Raw genomic sequence first — 24,558 nt, forward strand, 5'->3', positions numbered from 1 at the left:
AATGGATAAAGATGTAGTATCAATACATATAAAAAATGGAAAATTAGCCATAAAAAAGAATGAAATCTTGCCATCTGTGACAACATGGTTAGACCTAGAGGGTATTATGCTAAGTGAAATAAGTCAGAGAAAGATACTGTATGATTTCACTTATCTGTGGAATCTAAAAAACAAATGAACAAACATAACGAACAGAAACAGAGTCATAGATAAACAAACAGGTGGTTGCCAGAGAAGAGGGGGGTGAGGGGCAAGGAGAGAAATAGGTGAAGGAGATTAAGAGTTATAAACTTTCAGGTATGAAATGTACAGTTTGGGGACTACAGTCAGTAATTATGTAATATCTTTGTATGGTGACAGATGACAACTAGATGTATCATGTGATCATTTTGAAATGCAGAGAAGTATCAAATCACTTACGTTATGCACCAGGAACTAACATAGTGTTGTAGGTCAATTGTACTTCAAAAACAAACTCACAGAAAAAGAGATCAGATTTGTTGTTAGCAGAGGCGGGGTGTGGAGGGAGGGGGAATTGGATGAAGGTGGTCAAAAGGTACAAACTTCCAGTTATAAAATAAATAAGTACTAGGGATGTAATGCACAACATGATAAATATAATTAACACGGCTGTATGTTATACACGAACGTTGATAAGAGAGTAAATCTTAAGAGTTCTCATCATAAGAAAAAAATTTTTTCTTCCTATTTCTTTAATGGTGTGTCTATATGAGATGATAGATGTTCACTAAACTAATTGTGGTAATAAAAAAAAATAATAAAGGATATGGTTACTCCCCACCCGCCCCCAAAAGAAAAAATGCTTACTTTACTGAAAAGATTAAGGAATTAGCCAGACATAGGCGTGAGTATAAGTCAATGATGCAAAGAAATGGAAAAAGAAAATACTCCTTAGATCCTCCTGAAGCTGTTAATGAAGGTGGCAAAAGTATTAATCATTCTAACTTCAGTTTCCTCACCTGAAAAATGGATATAACAACTCCAATCTTTCTGAGGACCAAATACAATGAGATAAAAATGTGAAATCTTTTTATCTCGAAAAATGCTATAGAAATATCAGATGTCCTTATTATCATTTGACCACAGGATCTATAGGGAGATGAATGCAGGCATCACGTATAATTTACCCAACAGCTGATGGCTTAAATAATGTACTAACAATATCTTTTTATAAAAGAACAAATACTTCTATTAAACTTCTTCCTACTTTAAATATAGTTCAAAAGCCCAACTTCTGCTTCCATCAATGATGGGAATATTAGGGATGGATTTACTCTGCCATTTTAAACAACCGAAAACTAGACAAAATGAAACAACCATTTTCAGACATTAGACAACATTAGAAGGGAAGCAAATAAACAAAGCCCTTTGATTTCCCCATTAATCAAATAATAATTTTAGTTTTTGTTTTCCAGCTTTATTGATATAATTGACTATAAAATTGCTGTGTGTGTATATATATATATATATACACACACACACACACACATTTTCTTTGTCCATTCATCTGTTGACGGACACTTAGGTTGTTTCCATGTCTTGGCTACTGTGAATAATGCTTTGAGGCAGTGATTTCTTTCCTTCAGATATATACCCAGAAGTGGGATTTCTGGATCACATGGTAATTCTCTTTTTAATTTTTGGGGGAATCTCCATACTGTTTTTCACAGTAGCTGTTCAAATAGTATCTTTGGAAAAAGTAATCCTAACTATTGGCCCTGGGGAGATGCACAGATGAATAAAATGCTATGTATGTATGTATCTATCTATCTATCTATCAATGGGACATAGAGCAAAACCCCAGGAAGCTATTGGTACAACCACTCTTGCTTTTTCACACTTCTCATGTCCTCTTAGACAGACCTGGTAGTATGGAAGATGAATCCTATTCACAAGATGGTGAACAAACTTATACCAAAGTCATAGTAATTTAAAATTCTTTTTTGGAGTGAACAGATACATGATGCAAGGGAAAACTACGTTGATTCACTAAGTTTTTTAAGAGACACCAGTGTAACTTCCTGCTTAAGGCTCTCAGAGCAGTAAGACAATGTGGCAATAATAAGGGACATTTAATGAGGCTAAAATCCTTCAGGGCTTCCTACTTAGCTTGTACTAATCATTCAGCTAGAGCATCAATGATTTGGTTTGTTTTTGAATAACCAGGAGCCAAAAGTACCATAAATGGGCCTTTAATTATGATTTCTAATTTAAATCATAAGGATTTTGCTTCCTTAGCAAATATCTCAACTTACAAGACTTGATAGACATGCTACTACTTTACTATGGAGTTTTCAAGAATGGGGAAAATTCCTAAGCTGATTATCTTACTCTTTTAATAAGAAAAAGTTTCCTGAGAGGATTCGTCCTCTCACCACATCATTGAAGCCTTCTCGTCTGGTTGCAGCATACATGGCTTCAGTAGACACATCAATGTCACATCTGTGACCTGATAACAAAAAACAAAAACAAACAAAAACCCACAAAACATTAATTGAAAAGGAAGTAAAGTTTTGGCTGAAAAGCAGGTCTAGATTCACATTTGTGACCAATACTAAAATTTCATGAGATTGACCTTAATGGTTTCTCTTTTTCATCTGCCTTTGGACTGACTGACTTGTCAGGAAGCAAGGAGAGAGAAAATGATAATGAAGAGGGAAACTTCAGTTGTTCACTCCCTCATTCATTCATTCATTTTATTCAGATGTTTACTGAGCTCCTACCCTGTGCCAGGTACCACACTGTATGGACTGATAATACAAAGCTAAAATACTCTACCTTCAAGATACGCACAGTCCAGAGGGTAAGCTGAAGATACAGAGATATTATGATGAATAGTGTGACTATAATGCTAAAATGACAAAGGTAAAAGGATTCACTGATTTACTTCTCTAAATCTTAACATTATCCCTGGCAATAATATATTTTGCTACTAATAAACGAACCTTTCAAATGTTTGAGACAACTTCCAAAACACAGGCAACTTACCATATTCTAGCCCATCAAATCTTGCCATATTCGAAGCCACTTCCGATGTACACAATACGTGGTAGCAGACAATTGAGTAACTGGTGTGGGGCAGGGACACTTCAATTACTTTGGCGCCCTCAGACTCAAAGAGATTAGCAGCTTTGGACCAAAGAGATTGTACTTCACTCGACAATTCTGGTGTAAGATATTCCTTATTGGAAAAAGTCAAAATACAGAAATTAAAATATCGTATAGATGGTGTTATAAAAATTTGTACTCCAGAAACTTTGGCAATACATTAGAACATCTGATTAAATGGCTAGCAGGTAGCTAGAAAGACTGAACTAATTTAAGAGTGCTTATGGCATGACAAGATACTGTGAGCTCGATATAATAATATTAAAGATTGGAGATCTGGTTGGAGAACTTATATTTGTTAAATGTTCATTATATATCAGGCACTCTGCTAGATACTTTCCACAGGTTCTCTCATTTAATGCTTTTAACAGTCTTACGATGTAGGTATTATCATCCTTCTTTTTATTAATGAAAAATATTGAGACTAGAGAAGTTAACTAACTTTCCTAATGTTACACAGCAGGTAAGTAGAGGATCCAGGATTCTCAACTAAGTCTGTTTCTCTCTAAATCCTTAAAAGTAGGCACACCTATTACCTTAATTGAAGATTTTAAAGATTTAAAGATTTTACAGTATTTCTCTACAGCAGTGGTCTCAACTGGGGGCAGTTTCCTCTCCTCTTCCTCTCAACCAGGGGATATCTGGTAACATCTGTAGACAGTTTTGCTAGTGGGGCAGTGGTGGTGGTGGGGATGCTACCTCTAGGGTTAGAGGCCAGCGATGCTGCTCAACATCTTACAATGCACAGCACAGTCTCCCAGAACAAAAAATTATTGCTAAGCTCAAAGTTAAAATTTTAAAAGGTTAGTAATTTAACATATCTATTTTCATGTGCTCAGGTCACATAGCTAATAAAAGTGGCAGAGCAGGGCTTCAAACCCAACCAGTCTGTTTCCCAAGTCTGTGCTCTGTATTTGACTTGACAGTACTTTTGTAAAGAGAGACTTACCTTCGGAATTCCTATACATAGTTTGCTCATATCTGTCAAACTGGGAAGCGTAAATGGTTTAACAGGATCTTGAATTGTGGTAGAATCTTTGGGATCATGCCCAGCTAGTATACCTGTAAGTAGGAATATTTATGAGTGACAGACACAGTACTGAAGTGAAATAACAATGTTTTGAAACTATATGGAATCGTTTAAATACCCAACACAATGGCTGCATCATCCACACATCTGGTTAAGATTCCTGGCACATCCATTGAATTCACCAGGGGAATGAGGCCATGACGAGAAACTAAGCCGTAGCTAGGTTTCAAACCAACAACCCCACAGTGGGCAGCTGGATTTCTGGTTGATCCTCCTGTATCTGATCCTAAAGCCCTGAAATTTAAATGAAATTCTCTTTAGCAGGATAATATATCTCTAATTATATTTGGAATTTATCTTTTTAAATGTATATTTTAAAAATGTATTTCCTCCTGATTTTACAAAAAATAAAACGTGCTCATCTCAGAGAATTTTTTTTATTTTATTTTTTTTTGTGATACGCGGGCCTCTCACTGTTGTGGCCTCTCCCGTTGAGGAGCGCAGGCTCAGCGGCCATGGCTCACGGGCCCAGCCGCTCCGCGGCATGTGGGGTCTTCCCGGACTGAGGCATGAACCCGTGTCCCCTGCATCGACAGGCGGACTCTCAACCACTGTGCCACCAGGGAAGCCCCAGAGAATTCTTAAAATACAGAAAAGTGTAAAGATGTAACAAAATATTCCACCACCCTGAGGCAAGCACTGTTAACATTTTGGCATAGTAACTTCGTCTTTTTTTTTTTTTTTTTAACATCTTTATTGGAGTATAATTGCTTTACACTGGTGTGTTAGTTTCTGCTTTATAACAAAGTGAATCAGTTATACATATAAATATGTTCCCATACCTCTTTCCTCTTGTGTCTCCCTCCCACCCTCCCTATCCCACCCCTCTACGTGGTCACAAACCAGCGAGCTGATCTCCCTGTACTATGCAGCTGCTTCCCACTAGCTATCTGTTTTACATTTGGTAGTATATATAAGTCCATGCCACTCTCTCACTTCATCCCAGCTTACCCCTTCCCCTCCCCGTGTCCTCAAGTCCATTCTCTATGTCTGCGTCTTTATTCCTGTCCTGACCCTAGGTTCTTCAGAGCCATTTTTTTTTCTAGATTCCATATATGTGTGTTAGCATACGGTATTTGTTTTTCTCTTTCTGACTTACTTCACTCTGTATGACAGACTCTAGGTCCATCCACCTCACTACAAATAACTCAATTTCGTTTCTTTTTATGGCAGAGTAATATTCCACTGTATATATGTGCCACATCTTCTTTATCCATTCATCTGTTGATGGACACTTAGGTTGCTTCCCTGTCCTGGCTATTGTAAATAGAGCTGCAATGAACATTTTGGTATATGACTCTTTGAATCATGGTTTTCTCAGGGTATATGCCCAGTAGTGGGATTGCTGGGTCATATGGTAGTTCTATTTCTAGTTTTTAAGGAACCTCCATACTGTTCTCCACAGTGGGTGTATCAATTTACATTCCCACCAACAGTGCAAGAGGGTTCCCTTTTCTCCACACCCTCTCCAGCATTTATTGTTTCTAGATTTTTTGATAATGGCCATTCTGACCAGTGTGAGATATCTCCTTGCAGTTTTGATTTGCATTTCTCTAATGATTAATGATGTTGAGCATTCGTTCATGTGTTTGTTGGCAATCTGTATGTCTTCGTTGGAGAAATGTCTATGTAGGTCTTCTGCCCATTTTTGGATTGGGTTGTTTGTTTTTTTGATATTGAGCTGCATGAGCTGCTTGTAAATTTTGGAGATTAATCCTTTGTCAGTTGCTTCATTTGCAAATATTTTCTCCCACTCTGAGGGTTGTCTTTTGGTCTTGTTTATGGTTTCCTTTGCTGTGCAAAAGCTTTTAAGTTTCATTAGGTCCCATTTGTTTATTTTTGTTTTTATTTTCATTTCTCTAGGAGGCGGGTCAAAAAGGATCTTGCTGTGATTTATGTCATAGAGTGTTCTGCCTATGTTTTCCTCTAAGAGTTTTATAGTGTCTGGCCTTACATTTAGGTCTTTAATCCATTTTGAGATTATTTTTGTGTATGGTGTTAGGAAGTGTTCTAATTTCATACTTTTACATGTACCTGTCCAGTTTTCCCAGCACCACTTATTGAAGAGGCTGTCTTTTCTCCACTGTATATTCTTGCCTCCTTTATCAAAGATAAGGTGACCATAAGTGCGTGGGTTTACCTCTGGGCTTTCTGTCCTGTTCCATTGATCTATATTTCTATTTTTGTGCCAGTACCATACTGTCTTGATTACTGTAGCTTTGTAGTATAGTCTGAAGTCAGGGCGCCTGATTCCTCCAGCTCCATTTTTCGTTCTCAAGATTGCTCTGGCTATTCGGGGTCTTCTGTGTTTCCATACAAATTGTGAAATTTTTTGTTCTAGTTCTGTGAAAAATGCCAGTGGTGGTTTGATAGGGATTGCATTGAATCTGTAGATTGCTTTGGGTAGTAGAGTCATTTTCACAATGTTGATTCTTCCAATCCAAGAACATGGTATATCTCTCCATCTATTTGTATCATCTTTAATTTCTTTCATCAGTGTCTTATAATTTTCTGCATACAGGTCTTTTGTCTCCTTAGGTAGGTTTTTATTTTTATTTTTTTAAAAATTATTTATTTATTTATTTATGGCTGTGTTGGGTCTTCGTTTCTGTGCGAGGGCTTTCTCCAGTTGTGGCAAGCGGGGGCCACTCTTCATTGCGGTGCGTGGGCCTCTCACTGTCGCGGCCTCTCTTGTTGCGGAGCACAAGCTCCAGACGCACAGGCTCAGTAGTTGTGGCTCACGGGCCTAGTTGCTCCACGGCATGTGGGATCTTCCCCGACCAGGGCTCGAACCTGTGTCCCCCGTATTGACAGGCAGATTCTCAACCACTGCGCCATCAGGGAAGCCCTCCTTAGGTAGGTTCATTCCTAGATATTTTATTATTTTTGTTGCAGTGGTAAATGGGAGTGTTTTCTTAATTTCACTTTCAGATTTTTCATCATTAGTGTACAGGAATGCCACAGATTTCTGTGCATTAATTTGTATCCTGCTACTTTACCAAATTCATTGATTAGCTCTAGTAGTTTTCTGGTAGCATCTTTAGGATTCTCTATGTATAGTATCATGTCATCTGCAAACAGTGACAGCTTTACTTCTTCTTTTCCGATTTGGATTCCTTTTATTTCTTTTTCTTCTCTGATTGCTGTGGCTAAAACTTCCAAACTATGTTGAATAATAGTGGTAAGAGTGGGCAATCTTGTCTTGTTCCTGATCTTAGTGGAAATGGTTTCAGTTTTTCACCATTGAGGACAATGTTGGCTGTGGGTTTGTCATATATGGCCTTTATTATGTTGAGGAAAGTTCCCTCTATGCCTATTTTCTGCAGGGTTTTTATCATAAATGGGTGTTGAATTTTGTCGAAAGCTTTCTCTGCATCTATTGAGATGATCATATGGTTTTTCTCCTTCAATTTGTTAATATGGTGTATCATGTTGATTGATTTGCATATATTAAAGAATCCTTGCATTCCTGGAATAAACCCCACTTGATCATGGTGTATGATCCTTTTAATGTGCTGTTGGATTCTGTTTGCTAGTATTTGGTTGAGGATTTTTGCATCTATGTTCATCAGTGATATTGGCCTGTAGTTTTCTTTCTTTGTTACATCTTTGTCTGGTTTTGGTATCAGGGTGATGGTGGCCTTGTAGAATGAGTTTGGGAGTGTTCCTCCCGGTGCTATATTTTGGAAGAGTTTGAGAAGGATAGGTGTTAGCTCTTCTCTAAATGTTTGATAGAATTCGCCTGTGAAGCCATCTGGTCCTGGGCTTTTGTTTGTTGGAAGATTTTTAATCAGTTTCAATTTCATTACTTGTGACCGGTCTGTTCATATTTTCTGTTTCTTCCTGGCTCAGTCTCGGCAGGTTGTGCATTTATAATAATTTGTCCATTTCTTCCAGGTTGTCCATTTTATTGGCATAGAGTTGCTTGTAGTAACCTCATGATCCTTTGTATTTGTGCAATGTCAGTTGTTACTTCTCCTTTTTAATTTCTAATTCTATTGATTTGAGTCTTCTCCCTTTTTTTCTTGATGAGTCTGGCTAATGGTTTATCAATTTTGTTTATCTTCTCAAAGAACCAGCTTTTAGTTTTATTGATCTTTGCTATCGTTTCCTTCATTTCTTTTTCATTTATTTCTGATCTGATATTCAAGTCTTTTTTTAAATGAATTTTTCTTTCACGGTTCAGGTCATTCTGTAATCATAAGTTTCCATCTCTTTTTTGCTTATCATGAGCCTTTTACTATGTCAATAAAATTACTGAAAATTTTAAATATGTATAATACTCTATCATATCAATTGGCAATTCCCAACTGATTCCCATTTTTAAAGTCCATTCTCCTATCCATATACATACAAATCTTTCTTTTAAGTTCTTTATTTTTTTAATTGAAGTATAGTTGATTTACAGTGTTGTGTTAATTTCTGCTGTACAGCAAAGTGCCTCAATTATACACATATATACATTCTTTTTCATATTCTTTTCCATTATGGTTTATTCCAGGATATTGGATATAGTTCCCTGTGCTATACAGTAGGACCTTGTTGTTTATCCATTCTATATGTAATAGTTTGCATCTACTAACCCCAAACTCCCAGTCGATCCCTTCCCCTCCCCACCTCCCCCTTGGCAACCACAAGTCTGCTCTCTCTGTCTGTGAGTCTTTCTGTTTCGTAGTTAGGTTCATCTGTGCCATATTTTAGATTCCACATATAAGTGATATCATATGGTATTTGTCTTTCTGACTTACTTCACTTAGTATGATAATCTCTAGTTGTATCCATGTTGCTACAAATGGCATTACTTCGTTCTTTTTTATGGCTGAGTAGCATTCCATTATATACACGAATTTTCTTTATCCATCCATCTGCTGATGGACATTTAGGTTGTTTCCATGTCTTGGCTATTGTGAATAGTGTTGCAGTGAACACAGGGGTGCATGTAACTTTTTGAATTATAGTTTTGTCTGAATATATGCCCAAGAGTGGGATTGCTAGATCATATAGTAATTCTATTTTTAGTTTTCGGAGAAACTTCCATACTGTTTTCCACAGTGGCTGCACCAACTTACATTCCTACCAACACTGTAGGAGGGTTCCCTTTTCTCCACACCCTCTCCAGCATTTGTTATTTGTAGACTTTTTAATGATGGCCATTCTGACCAGTGTGAGGTGGTGTGGTACCTCACTCTAGTTTTGATTTGTGTTTCTCTAATAATTAGTGATGTTGAGTATCTTTTCATGTGCCTATTGGCCATCTGTATGTCTTCTTTAGAGAAATGTCTGTTTAGGTCTCCTGCCAGTTTTTTGATTGGGTTGTTTGTTTTTTTGATATAGAGCTGTATGAGCTGTTTGTACATTTTGGATATTAAGCCCCTGTTGGTTGCATTGTTTGCAAATATTTTCTCCTATTCCATAGGTTGTCTCTTTGTTTTATGGTTTCCTTTGCTGTGCAAAAGCTTGTAAGTTTGATTAGGTCCCACTTGTTTATTTTTATTTCTATTGCCTTGGGAGACTGACCTAAGAAAACATTGGTACAATTTATACACATACAAATCTTATACCTTCTTTTAATGGCAATTTTATAATATGCTTTTACAAACTAAACACACCCCTCCCAGAAATTCAGATACAGCCATTCTACTACCTTATTTAGATTCATGGCTAGAAATGTATTTTAAGTTATTTAAACATTTATGTTGTTGCCAGCTAGTATAACTGCATAATAAAGTACTTGTAGGGAATTCCCTGGTGGTCCAGTAGTTAGGACTTTGTGCTTTCACTGCCGAGGGCCTGGGTTTGATCTCTGGTTGGGGATCCCACAAGCCATGCAGTGCAGCAATCAATCAATCAATAAAGTACTTTGTAATAAACACCTTTAAACATAAATCTTTGTCCATATATCTGATTAAATTTTAGGCTAGCTTCCAAGAAGTAGAGTTAATGGGACAAAAGGTCTACCTGTCATTATGAGTTCTTAATATATTTTGTCAAATTACTTGTCAGAAAGGTTATGCCAATTTATATTCCCAATTGCAGTGAGTCGGATTTTTTTATGTTTCATTATCATCACTGAATACTAGCAGCTCTTAAAATTTGGTTAATTTGATAACCTAAAGCTTTGCTAATGTGCATTTTTGAATAAATTTTCACATCTATTTGTATTTGCATTACCCAACTATGAAGTGTCTGTTCATTTCTTTGCTTAGTTATCTATATAGTCTATGTTTTTCTTATTAAAAAAAAAACCTTGAGGACATTATGCTAAGTGAAATAAGTGAGTCACAAAAGCACAAATACTGCACAATTTCACTTATATGAGGTACCTAGAGTGGTCAAATTCACAGCGACAGAAAGTAAAAGAGTGGTGGCCAGGGGCTGGAGAGGTGGGGGAAGGGCAAATGGGAGGCTATTGTTTAAGTGGTACAGAGTTTAAGCTTTGCAAATGAAACAAGTTCTGGAGACTGGCTGTGTGATAATGTGGATGTACTTAACACTACAGAATTGTACACTTAAAAATAGTTAAGATGAGAAATTTTGTTGTGTATATTTTACCACAATTAAAAATTTAAACTATTTCAGGAAAAAAGGTTTTTCTGATTAGAAAAGTGTAATGTCTACTGTAAAAATTAAAATATTTTACAACTATATGATCTATAAAGTGATATTTCTCTTATAATCACTGCCCCCATAATAATCCTGTTATCACTTTTTATATATATTTATTCAGACACTTCCATGCAACTAACATATATACATATGTAATTATTATTTTTAACAGAAATAAGACATACGATACATACTGTTCTGCAACTTGTTCTCCACTTAACAGTGTATTTTGGATTTCTTCCCATGTCACCACATAGCACTCTAAATCATTCTTTTTAGTGGTTGCATAGTATCAATACTCCTAGAATCTTCCTGTTTTAAAAACTATTATAAAAGAAACAAGTCAATAGGGGGGAAAACAAATCAGAACACCTGATGGTTTGGGACCCATTCAACCTGGAGTTACTTTGGGTCTGTGCCTCTCTTGAGTACATCCAGAGTGAAGCTTTGGACTGAACAAGGCTCCTATGTGTCACATGGCCCTTGTGCTCTACAGAAAATGCAAATTAGATTGTCTTTCTTACCAAGTCCACTTGAGCCACAAAATCAGACTGCTGCTTTCACAATTTCTAAAAGGACACATTTTCTTATTAGGATTCCCTGATGTCTGGGTAAAAGTAAAACCTACATTTCCATAGGAATCATGTGTCAAAATGCCATCTTCTCAAAGCACATTCAGAAAGATGAACACTAAGTGGGGTGAGGAGGATAGAAAAAAGCCCCTAATCTTGCAACCCTTGCTTGTCAGAACTCTCATTAATATTAATGTGGTGCTATAAAATTCCACAGAGATAAAATGAAATGCTTTTACTTGTTAACAAGATTTCAGGGAAACTTAAAAACCTGTAGAATCTAAATCTCCATAGCTCTAAAAACTATAAATCATTTATTGATTGCAGTGCCTCAGAAAGAGCTTAGTTTCAGTGGATAATTAAGGAGAGATAAAATACACATAGTACTGCTAAAGAAAACATTCTATTTGGTTAAATTGAGACCAATAAAATAAATATAATAACAGCAATATTTATTTACTCTTCTTTAGATGGTTAAGAAATGCTTTACAAATGGGACTTAAGACAAAAGCATTGATTGATGGATTCTTTCCAAATACAAACTATGACAGTTGAACAAATAACCTCCCTACAAATTTGAAAAAATTTTATGTACTTATATACATTTTTAGTTATAGGTTTAGAAAAACACTATTTAATATATTCTATTGATACATATTAGGAACATTTTCTTCCTCCCTCCCTCCCTTCCTTCTTTCTTTCCTTCCTTTTTTTTTTCTTAAGTCAGATTTAGCTGAAGGATAAACCATAGCTAACAATTTAGTTCAGCAGCACTCGACTAAAGCCAAGGTATGTTAGTCTCTAAATATCTGTATCAGTGAGCAGATACCCAAATAAATTATTTAAAAATGAAATTCAATGAAGTCTATTTAAGCTAACTGGTTTATTCTGTAAAATCATGTTTTTAAGAGGACCATATACTATAGAGGAAGAGTTTAAATGCTGTCTTAAATTGAAGTTAAATGTTAGAATACACATAAGTGTACCATAAAGTTGAGTGTATTTAAGATATAATTTTGATACACCATTGAGCACAAATAGCTCAGTAAAGGGAAATAAAAATACCAAGGTATGAACGACTCTATTGTTGAATTTTGTGTATGGTTTATGACTATTTGTATTAGGTTGGGTTTTTAAAGTACAGATAGTAAAAAACATCTTACGCAAAGCATGTGAACGCTGACACAGCCGCCGCGCTCCCTCCTGAGCTTCCTCCAGTTATGAGCCAATGTGAATCCTCATTCTCACCATGAGACTTCTGCTTCCTCTTTTCTCTATATTGTTTTGAATAACTCCAGGGGTTTTTAACTGGTCCAAATATGCCATCTGTGCTTCCAGATCTGAGATGAAGTAGTGAAGCAAGTTATCTTAATACAATTCATTTTATGTAAAATTTTCATCTCCTGATTGTATTATTTGCTTCTGACACTGTATAATCCACTATAACTTGAATTAGAAAAGGTAGGAAGCCTGCTTAGATGTACCTTTCTTTAATTAGACAGTTGAGGAGGTGAAGGAAGGGAAGTAAAAGCATTTGTGGTGGAAAGTAGGAAAAAACTAGTCTGCTAAGAAAAGAAAATTTTTATCCCAATTGATCATCTAATTCAGCTTAGGATGATTTCCTTCGTAAATTAAGGTCTTCCAGTTGAAGAGTGTTACAAAACATCCAAACAGTTAACAAGTAGTCTTTTGAAGGAATTCCTCTGTTAATCAGAAGTTTTAAGAGGCAAATTCCCCAGTGGTCCAGTGGTTAAGACTCCACACTTCCACTGCAAGGGGCAACTAGGATCCACCCCTGGTCAGGGAACTAGGATCCCACATGCTGCATGGGGAAGCCAAAAAAAATTTTTTTAAATAAAAAAAAATTAAAAAGTCAATTACATTTCTATAAACGAACAATGTTAAACAATTAGAAATTGAAAAGAAAACACCATTTTCTATAACATTAAAAAAACATGAAATAGGGCTTCCCTGGTGGCGCAGTGATTAAGAGTCCACCTGCCGATGCAGGGGACATGGGTTTGTGCCCCGGTCTGGGAGGATCCCACATGCCGCGGAGCGGCTAGGCCCGTGAGCCATGGCCACTGAGCCTGCGCATCCGGAGCCTGTGCTCCACAACGGGAGAGGCCACAACAGTGAGAGGCCCGTGTACCGCAAAAAACAAACAAAAAAACATGAAATACTTGGAGACAGATCAAATGTGCAAGATTTATATACAGAAATCATAAAAATATTGCTGAGAAAAATTAAACTCTAAATAAATGGAAAGATATACAGAATTCATAGGTCAGAAGGCACATATTAAGATGTCAATTTTCTACAACTTGATCTATAAATTCAATACCACCACAATCAAAATCCTATCAAGCTTCTCTGTAGAAATTAGTAAGCCAATTCTAAGCCTTATATGGAAACGCAAAGGATCTAGCATACGTAAAATAATTTTGAAGAGGAACAACAAAGTTGAAGAACTCTTATTACCTAATTTCAAGGCTTCTATAAAGCTACAATAATCAAGATAGCGTGATACTGGATACACAGATCAAAACAGAATCCAGAAATGAACCTATATATGTGTTCAACTGATTTTTTTTTAATTAATTAATTTTTGGCTGCACTGGGTCTTTGTTGCTGTGCGTGGGCTTTCTCTAGTTGCAGTGAGCGGGGGCTACTCTTCATTGCAGTGCACGGGCTTCTCATTCCGGTGACTTCTCTTGTTGGGGAGCACAGGCTCTAGGCACACGGGTTTCAGTAGTTGTGGCTCGCAGGCTCAGTAGTTGTGGCTTGCACGCTCTAGAGCGCAGGCTCAGTAGTTGTGGCGCACAGGCTTAGTTGCTCCGGGGCACGTGGGATCTTCCGGGACCAGGGCTCAAACCCGGGACCGCTGCATTGGCAGGCGCATTCTTAACCACTGCGCCACCAGGGAAGCCCCTGTTCAACTGATTTTTGCCAAAGGAATCAAAGTAATTTAATTTGAATTCTTATACAAATAGTCCCAGATCTATAGGACAGACATATGTAAAAAAACTGAACTCTGGTTTTCTTCATATCATGTACAAAATAATTAACTCAACTGGATCACAAGTTTAAATGTAAGAACTGAAACTATAAAACTTCTAGGAGAAAACATAGGATAAAAACCTTTATGACCTTGGGAAAGGTAACAATTTCTTTGAAAAGACAAAAACATAAGTCATTAAAGAAAATGATGAACTGGACTTCATCAAAATTAGAAACTTTCACTCTTTGAAAGGCATGTTCAGAGAATGCAACGACAAGCCAGAGATTCAGAGAACATATTTTCAAATCATCTATCTGATAATGGACCTGAATCCAGAATATATGGAAAAAACTATTATAACTCAGTAAGAAGACAATGCAACTTTTAAAAAAGGGCAAAAGATTTGAATAGATACTTCACTGAAGATGTATGGGTAGCAAAATAAACACATGGTGTTTAACATCATTAGTCATCAGGGAAATGCAAATTAAAACTAAAATGAGATATGACCTATTAGCAGAACATAATCTCATGGAGGGTCTGAGAAACTGGCATTAGAGTCCTCAAGAAATCACCTCACTACTTTTAGGTACCTACACTTAATGAAATTAAAGATACAGATGAAAGAAATACAAGAAGAGAAAATTTCAATTTTACTTACCCCATAGCAAACTCATCTAAGTTTGTTTTTCCCATTAGTAGAGCTCCCTGATCCAACAACTTCTGAACTACTGTAGCATTGTAAGGTGGTACATAACCTGAAAAAAATTCAGTTATTTTCTTCTTTTTTAAAAAAATTGAGGTATAATTGATTTACAATGTTATATTACAGGTGTACAACATAGTAATTCAAAAATTTTATAGATTATACTCCATTTAAAGTTATTATAAAATGTTGGAATTTTATGATAAAATTCCCTGTGCTGTTCTTGTAGCTTATTTTATACGCAGTAGTTTGTACCTCTTAATCCCCTCCCCTACCTTGCCCCTGTCCTCTTAAAAATTCAGTAATTTTTATCATAGGAAAGAAAACAGGGAACACGTAAATCATATACAAGAAACAAAATTTTAAACTGCAATTAAGCAATTCATATTGCCATGTTAATTATTCCTAATTTAAGTAGTAGGTTGTACTTTCTTCTGAAAGTTAATTTTTTCTACTGCTAATTGCTATATGTTTTCCAAAGAAAGTCTATATATTCTGTCTTTACATCCTAAAACAATTGACTTTTAACAGTTAGTACTACAAAGTATTGACTGAGATGTACCCAATTCATTTGAAACTAATCACAAATCATTATTTTGCTCATTGTACTTGACTTTCTCTTCTCAGATGTGCAAATACCATGGTAATTTTTATCCATTTCCAGCAGGAATAGATCTTCATTGTCAATTAAAATTTCCTCTATCTAGTGTATATTCCCAGACAATTAACAAGTCTACCTATCAGAGGAACTTGGGGCATACACCTCATAGAATGTTAGTTTTAGTGCACAGTACCCTAAATATGCTTTTTCCATTTCTTTTTCCTCCTTGGATCCAAATATCTTGATAAATATGATTCCTTTTTGACCTACTAAACTTTAAAAAATAAAACTAAGCTTCACTATACTAAGTATAGTGATAGATGGAGGAGTCAGGAGATAAAAATAACCAGACAGGGCTTCCCTGGTGGCGCAGTGGTTGACAGTCTGCCTGCCGATGCAGGGGACACGAATTCGTGCCCCAGTCCGGGAAGATCCCACATGCCGCGGAGCGGCTGGGCCCGTGAGCCATGGTCGCTGAGCCTGCGCATCCGGAGCCTGTGCTCCGCAACAGGAGAGGCCACAACAGTGAGAGGCCCGCGTACCGCAAAAAAAAAAAAAAAACCAGACAGTAGATGCTAATAAATCCTCATACCATTTGCAAAAGAGGGGGAATGACAGCCACTTTATACTTATTTCTGTGTTACCAACGAGTGGGTGTTAGAGGTCACTTAGCATGTTTGTGGTCAGTTATCAAGTCTTCCTAAGTAGGATGCATCCATTAAGCAGGCCTACCCCTGAAGAATAATTTTGCATTCTGAAAGAGCAAATAGTAAAAAGGTAATATTCTACCCTAAGTTATTTCCTTTGCAAATATAATCAGTCTGAGAATATCTTTGTGCTTTAGTATCTTATCTTTAATTTAAACTGAAAAATACCTAGTTTTATAAAACAATGCTCCGGTCAGTTAAACTTTACCTTTCAGCATGTTTGACGCACATGTTGTCTCAATGCCGGCCGTGCTAAAGTTGTCTTTTACCGCAACAGGAATTCCATCTAAATCCCCAAGTGAGTGACCTGCATTAAAAAGCCAAAAGAATAGAAGAAATACTGGGTTGGCCAAAAAGTTTGTTAGGGTTTTTTCATAGCATCTTATGGGAAAAGCCAAATGAACTTTTTGGCCAACCCAGTATCTAGTTCAAAATACAGATATTAATAATAGTTATTAAAATAACTACTAGTTTTTGCTAAAGATACATCTTCAGAAATCAAATTTGTGTTAGAAATTATTACAGTTGGACATTATACCCGTTAGCCTCATTTTTATTATACCTCATGGCCAGTTCTTTTATGTATGTATATATTTATTTATATTTAAAAAATTTTTTGGCCATGCCGGCTGGCTTGCAGGATCTTAGCTCCCCGACCAGGGACTGAACCTGGGCCCCCAGCAGTGGAAGCTCGGAGTCCTAACCACTGGATCGCCAGGGAATTCCCCAGTTCTTTAAATAAGGGAATTTCTTATGTTTAAAGCTCCACTTGCCAAATGGAGACTGCTACATCCAATTAAACTCTTTCTCTTGGGATGTCACAATTAAGTATAATTCAAAGTAATTTACCTTTCTTATATCTTTTCTCTGATTCTTCAGCTTGCTTTAAGGCCACCTCTTCTGATACAGTAATGTAAGCATTTAGAAACTTGGTCTTCTTGATAAGGGAGAGACATCTTTGACAGAGCTCAGTTGGAGTAACTTGGCCTTGTTTCAGTGCCGCAGAAACCTAGAGTATACACAATTCAAAAACCCTTTGCCAAGTCTGCAGAAGTTTCAAATGTTACACTGAGGCGTGCAGATAGAGTGGTTGAGTATAAAAATTTAAAGTGAGGCTTGGATTCAAAACCAGGAGAACCTATCAAGTCTACACTTACTTAGGGTGGTGAATAAGGGTAACATTGGTCAGCTGAAAGATGGGTTGGAGGACACCACAGTCATAGCCCTAGCTGAGGAACTCTACATCAGGCTTGAACAAACAAGATCGCTGGTTTAGGTAAGCCGCCCTGTCTAGGAGAAGGAGAGGCCCAGTGTGGGTGAATCATGGGTTAGGGTAGATAGTGTACAGAGAGAAGCTTAGCTGCAACACAGGCCATCCACAGTGCAAAAAACAGAATGAACTAGACAAGGCATTACAGGACTTTATGGCCCCAAATAAGTGATCTTTATTAAATAGACCTTTTTATCTATTGGAGAATTCAAGCAAGAGCCACTACAAATTGAGAGAAATGCTTGTAAAATATGGGTTCAAAAGCCAACTAAAAACAAGCTTTTCTAAAACTCTGTCTTTGATGCATTAGGAAGGCTAGTAAAGAACGCGTTAAAATAAACTGCACTTCAAGTGACCAGACCTTGCATATTGACAGTAAGTAAAGCCTAAGGTGAAGTGATGACTTGTAATACTTCCTGCAGGAAGTAATAATAAATACTTACTAATTGAATAAAAGGAATGAATAACAAGAAGTCAAAGATGATACCAAGTCTTTAGAGACCATCTGAAAAGAGTTGGATAAGATGGTAGCTCAGACAAGGGGGATGGGGGGAAAAGTAACATTTTCTGAATATTTACCAAGAGCCAGGCACTGTTGTTGCTTTAGATTCATTATTACTTTATTTAGCCCTTAAAACAACCACTTAGGGCTTCCCTGGTGGCACAGTGGTTAAGAATCCGCCTGCCAATGCAGGGGACACGGGTTCGAGCCCTGGTCCGGGAAGATCCCACATGCCATGGAGCAACTAAGCCCGTGCGCCACAACTACTGAGCCTGCGCTCTAGAGCCAGCAAGCCACAACTACTGAGCACGTAAGCCACAACTAGTGAAGCCCGTGCACCTAGAGCGACAGAAGCCACCGCAATGAGAAGCCCACGCACTGCAACGAACAGTAGCCCCCGCTCGCTGCAACTAGAGAAAGACTGTGCACAGCAACGAAGACTCAATGCAGCCAAAAAATAAATAAATTTATTAAAAAATCAAAAAAACCCCAACCACTTAAGTTAGGTATTATTAACCTCATTTTATAGATAAAGAAACTGAAGCTAAGAGAGGTTAAGTGATGTGTCCAAAGTCACAGAAATAGTAAAGAGTAACTTAACAGGTAGTAATATTAAAATTTAACAGGTAACTAACTGCTCCTTCACCATTTCTCTCTGCACCAGTGGAAGCTTAGCTTGTCCTGTATGCTGACTGTACTTCCACGTGTCCTATATGCATCAAGCAATAGGAATTTGCATTTAGGGGAAAATCTGCAAATGATCTGCTCTAGGCTGTTGAATAAATCATCAAAGTGGTGGTATTCTTAGGTCTGAGGGTTTTAAGCCAGAAAAGCAGTGCAAATAGGCCATTGAGAGGACCCCTAACGCTGATGCACAAGAGGAGGAAAGGGCTGCCATGGGGATGCTGGGGGAGGGGTTCAGAATGGGGAGGGGCAGCTGGGCTCAACTTAAAGGAGGTAACCTAGCAACAAGAAGAGATATTTCTGTTGAACGGTTTGTATGAGATGTAAACTCTTTAGAAGAGAGAAACTGGAGAAAAAGAAACGACAGCAGTGTATTGTAATGTTGTAAACATGGAGTGGGCTTATGTAAATAGGCTGAGTGCAAGCGTCAGAACTAGCAAAAACGGAAAGCTAGAGACACAGAGAGGTATATAGACAGGCCTACCCCGGAGCAAAATTATAAAAATGAGGAAAATTATGCCTGCCATTTTCTCTTCTTCTTTGTCTCCCTTCAAGTCCCCTAATGCCAAGTTGTCTTCTGACTTGCCAAGTGATATGAGAATAAGAGGTAAGGAACTGCAGTTATGGTTACAAGGGCAAGAAATGAGACTGTCTGGGAGCATTCTTTTTCTTTATTTATTGAAGTATAGTTGATTTATAATGTTGTGTTGGTTTCAGGTGCAAAGCACAGTGATTCAGTGATACATACAAATATATCTATTTTTTCCAGATTCTTTTCCCTTATAGGTTATGACGTAGTATTGAATATAGTTCCCTGTGCTATAAAGTATATAGTTACCTATCTTATATATAGTAGTGTGTATATGTTAATCTCAAGCTCCTAATTTATCCATCTCCCCCACACCCCTCCCCTTTGGTAACCATAAATTTGTTTTGTCTGCGGGTCTATTTCTGTTTTGTATATAAGTTCATTTGTATAATTTTCTTTTTTTGTAGTTTCTACATATAAGCAATATCATATATTTGTCTTTCTCTGTCTGGCTTACTTCACTTAGTATGATAATATCTAGGTCCATTCATGTTGCTGCAAATGGCATTATTTCATTTTTTATGGCTGAGTAATATTCCATTGTATATATGTACCACATCTTCTTTATCCTTTCATCTGTTGATGGACATTTAGGTTGTTTCCATGTCTTGGCTATTGTAAATAGTGCTGCAATGAACATTGAGGGGTGTGTATTTTTTCGAATTATGGTTTTCTCCAGATATATGCCCAGGAGTGGGACTGCAGATCATACGGTAGCTCTATTTTTAGTTTTTTAAGGCCGCGTCCTACTGTTCTGGGAGTACTCATTTTATTTTTTATTTATTTTTAAAAAATTGTATTTATTTTCTTTATTTTGTTTGGCTGCGTTGGGTCTTAGTTGCAGCATGCTGGGTCTTTGTTGAGGCGTGCAGGATCTTTCGTTGCAGCGTGGGCTCTTCCTTGTGGTGCACGTTTCTCTCTAGTTGTGGTGCGCGGGCTTCTCTCTAGTTGTGACATGCACAGGGTCCAGAGCACATGGGCTCTGTAGTTTGTGGCATGCAGATTCTCTCGTTGGGGCACGCAAGATCAGTAGTTGTGGCGCGTGGGCTTAGTTGCCCCGTGGCATGTGGGATCTTAGTTCCCCGACCAGGGATGGAACCTGCATCCCCTGCATTGGAAGGAGGATTCTTTACCCTGGACCACCAGGGAAGTCCTTGGGAGTACTCATTTTATTTTATTTTTTATTTTTTTTATTTTTTTATTTTTTATTTTTTTGGGAGTACTCATTTTAAATGGTAATCTTTGTTAGGATCATTTTTAGGAAATTTAGATTTGACAACCTCAATAAGGGTATTGGAGAAGAGAAATGAAAACAAAGATGCTAATTAGCTAGAATGGATTAGATGTAAGGATTATGACATAAAAATAGTACAGCTCTCCTGGAGCAAAACTAAAGGTATCATATCTGAATATAAGATGAAATCAACTAGAAAAGTTTTCTCTTCCCTCTTTTCTCAAAACCCCCAGCTCATCTGAAGCACAGGCCTTGAAGGAGATTATATAACTCTCCCTGGTGTGTTAATCTACAGTCTTCCTGATACTCCTTTTCATTCACTGAAGTTTTTAGCAGCTGGTTTGCTGTAATCTTCTTTTCTATGGCTCCTATTGCTCTTTTTGTTGACTTCAAAATTCAAGTCAGGTACACGGACACCAGGCCTCTCCGTTCCTGACCTCACTTCACACAAACTCTTCCGTCACCTCACCCCAGTTACCGGCTCACATGGTCATTAGCCCAGACTATATCATTACCAACATCTGTATCATCTCCCAAACCTCAGTTCTAATTATCCCACATCTCGTCCCCTGAGCTCATTTACTCTACTACCCACATGGTCAGCAAAAAATCGGGGAACAGGGACTTCCCTGGTGGCGCAGTGGTTAAGAATCCGCCTGCCAATGCAGAGGACATGGGTTTGATCCCTGGTCCAGGAAGATCCCACATGCCATGGAGCAACTAAGCCCGTGCGCCACAACTACTGAGCCCACGCTCTAGAGCCTGCGAGCCACAACTACTGAGCCCATGTGCCACAACTACTGAAGCCTGTGTGCCTAGAGCCTGTGCTCTGCAACAAGAGAAGCCACCACGATGAGAAGCCCTCGTGCTGCAACAAAGAGTAGCCCCTGCTCACCGCAACTAGGGAAAAGCCCACGTGCGACAATGAAGACCCAACACAGCCAAAAATAAATAAATAAATGTTAAAAAAAAAAAAAAAAAAAAGAAAGAAAGAATACGGGGACCTCAGTCCTACAACCACAAAGAAATGGATTCTGCCAACCAGTGAGGTGGAAAGAGGATCCCAAGGCATCCAAAGAGACTGCGGCTCTGGCTGACACCTTGATTTCAGCCTTGTGAGACTCTGAGTAGAGAACCCAGCTACTCCATTCCTGCATTCCTGACCCACAAAACTGTGAGATGATAAGATTGTGTGTGTGTTTTAAGAATGTGTTATTTTAAGCTGAAAAGTTTATACTAATTTGTTACACAGCAGTAGAAAAGTAATATACCTTCTTAGAAAAATTAAGAAATCTCCCTCAGGAACCATTCTTCTTAGAAAACAGGGGAAGAGAAAACTGTAAATACATATAATCTAGTAATTTTGTCACTGTAACAAAATTAGTGTTAATAATGGCACTTGGTTCTAGGCATTATCCTAGATGTTTTGTATTTCATTTAATCTTCATATCCACACTAAGAGGCTGATATTATTTCCATTTTACAGATAAATTACTGAAGTTCCTGCTTAAAATCACATAGCTAGGAAGTAGCAGAGCTGGGATTCAACCAAGGCCTGATCTTGTTTCCAAAGCCCATGCTCTGGACCACTATACTCTACTACTTCTCTATGCAGGCTGTTACAGCATTTACTCCTCTGTAGCAAAGAGAGAACATTTTGTTAACTTTACAGATAGCATCAAAGCTTCACTTAGGAAAAGAACTGTCTTTCAAAAGAAAAACTGTCTTGATAAATGCTGAAGGTATAGAAGAGCCCTTGAAAGCTGAGTGTCTGGTTGACTGGTACTCTCTTTAACACACTCATTTAACATTCATGCTTTTTGTCGCCATTGTTCCAAGAAATAGCACATCAAGATCACCAGTAACCTCCACATTCCTAAATCCAGCAGTCATGGCCCAGTCCAGCAGCACTCAGCATTCAACACAAGACATCACTCCCTCCTTGAAGCACTTCTTTTTCACTTGTACTTCGGGACACCAAGCCATCCTGGTTTTCCTCTTGCCTTACTGGCCACTCCTCCAAGTCTCCTTTGCGGGCTCTGCTTCCTACCGCTGACCCCTAAATGTTGGAAAGTTTTAGGCCGTGTTCTATATTTACACTCAGATCTCATCTGACCATATAACTTCAATTATGTCCTCTACTCTGGACAATTTATATCCTCATACCTAGCTTCTTTCTTGATCTCCACGTTCCTATATCCACCTGCTTAAGTGACATCTTCACTTGGATATCTTTAGAAGCATCTCAAAATTAACATGTCTTGATAACTTTCTCCTCACAACATGCTCCCTGTAGAGTCTTTCCCATCTTGATAAATGTTACCATTTCTCCAATTGCCCAGGCCCCAAACCTAAGCATCCTCCTTGATTCATCTCTTTTCCCTCAAATCCCATATCCAATCCACCAGAAAGCCATACCTTAAAAAACTAACACCTGTGTTTCCCTGGTGGTGCAGTGGTTAAGAATCCGCATGCCAATGCAGATGACATAGGCTTGAGCTCTGGTCCAGGAAGATCCCACATGCCGTGGAGCAACTAAGCCCGTGAGCCACAACTACTGAGCCCATGTGCCACAACTACTGAAGCCCACGTGCCTAGAGCCTGTGCTCCGCAACAAGAGAAGCCACCGCAATGAAGCCCGTGCACCGCAACGGAGTAGCCCCTGCTCGCTGCAACTAGAGAAAACCTGCAGGCAGCAACGAAGACCCAGCACAGCCAAAAATAAATAACTAAATAAAATTTTAAAACCCCAAAACAACAACAACAAAAAACTAACACCCACTTTGCATTACCTCTCCTCCCATCACCCTATCCATGCTGCCATCAGCTCTTGACAATGCAACGACCTTCTAACTGGTCTTCTTCTTCCCTACTTGCTTTCCTATAGACCATAATCCTGAATAACCTGAAGGAGCTTTTTAATTTTTAAGTCAGATCATGTCCAAAGACTCACAACTTCCCAGAGGATCTGCATTACATTTAGAATAAAATCCACGCTCCTTAACATGGCCGGAAAGGTAATCCGGCTCCTCCTTATCTATAACCTCATCTCCCACTACTCTTCTCGTTCAGTTCTCTTGGGTCTGCTGGCCTTCCTGCTATTCCTTGACCACATCAAGTTTGCTCTTGCTTCAGAGACATTGCACTTTTATTCTTTCCTCTGCCTGGAACACCCTTCTCCCAGATCTTCCCAGGGCTCACCCTTCTCACCCTTCAGGTCTCTACTAAATATCACCCACTCAGTCAGCGAAACCTTCCTTGACCACTCTATCTAAAACATCCATCTCTCCAACTAATTCGCACACTATAGCCTGCTTAACCTTTTTTCATAGCACCTACACTACCTGAAATTCTATTATTTACTTAAACAAAGAAACTTATTTAATGCCTGCTTCCCCACAAAAATGTAGGCTTCATGAGGGCAGGAATTACTGTCTTCAATGCTAATCCCCAGTGTCTGGAACACAGAGGTGCTCAATAAATGTTAACTGAATGAATAACTGAGTTGTTTAAAATTTGGAGGCTATTTTCCCATAGAACAGTAATTAAATGTTCTTAGGCTAGACCCCCAAGAAGGCTACTGGATATATAATTAACTTTCTTTAATATAACAGTAATCATTTAATATAACTTTAGGGTTAATAATATTAGCCTGGCATCTGGTTGCTAGAAACACTGGGATCACGCCACAAGAAAGGAAGGTGAAAGTAAGACTCTTCCCCCTTACTGAGTGTACCTGGGTAAAATTTACAAGTAGCAGGTATACCTCCTATTTGGCATTTTACCTCCTTTTAGTGCTTCCTCCTAGGGCTCCCCTACTGCCCTAAGCCTCCACTTAGGCCCCCCAAATTGTCTCAAAATGCCATA

General features: G+C 38.1%; 2 protein-coding genes across 4 annotated transcripts in view; one reads left to right on the forward strand and one right to left on the reverse strand.

Annotated features, from left to right (window-relative positions):
• The window catches only part of RTN4IP1 (reticulon 4 interacting protein 1), a 118,666-nt gene that overhangs the window by 48,307 nt on the left and 45,801 nt on the right, over positions 1 to 24,558 (forward strand). The window lies entirely within an intron of this gene.
• QRSL1 (glutaminyl-tRNA amidotransferase subunit QRSL1) overlaps positions 1 to 24,558 on the reverse strand; it is a 32,616-nt gene that overhangs the window by 6,152 nt on the left and 1,906 nt on the right. For both annotated transcript variants that reach the window (XM_060030156.1, XM_060030157.1), the window contains exons 2-9: positions 17,262 to 17,421; positions 16,621 to 16,719; positions 15,060 to 15,156; positions 12,561 to 12,737; positions 4,278 to 4,453; positions 4,079 to 4,191; positions 3,010 to 3,202; positions 2,353 to 2,470 (exon numbers count right to left, since the gene is read on the reverse strand). In XM_060030156.1, coding sequence (XP_059886139.1) covers positions 2,353 to 2,470; positions 3,010 to 3,202; positions 4,079 to 4,191; positions 4,278 to 4,453; positions 12,561 to 12,737; positions 15,060 to 15,156; positions 16,621 to 16,719; positions 17,262 to 17,421 — 1,133 coding nt within the window. The remainder of the gene's footprint in view (positions 1 to 2,352; positions 2,471 to 3,009; positions 3,203 to 4,078; positions 4,192 to 4,277; positions 4,454 to 12,560; positions 12,738 to 15,059; positions 15,157 to 16,620; positions 16,720 to 17,261; positions 17,422 to 24,558) is intronic.

Source organism: Delphinus delphis, chromosome 14 (assembly GCF_949987515.2).
Source record: "Delphinus delphis chromosome 14, mDelDel1.2, whole genome shotgun sequence".
In the NCBI taxonomy this organism is placed as follows: domain Eukaryota; kingdom Metazoa; phylum Chordata; class Mammalia; order Artiodactyla; family Delphinidae; genus Delphinus; species Delphinus delphis.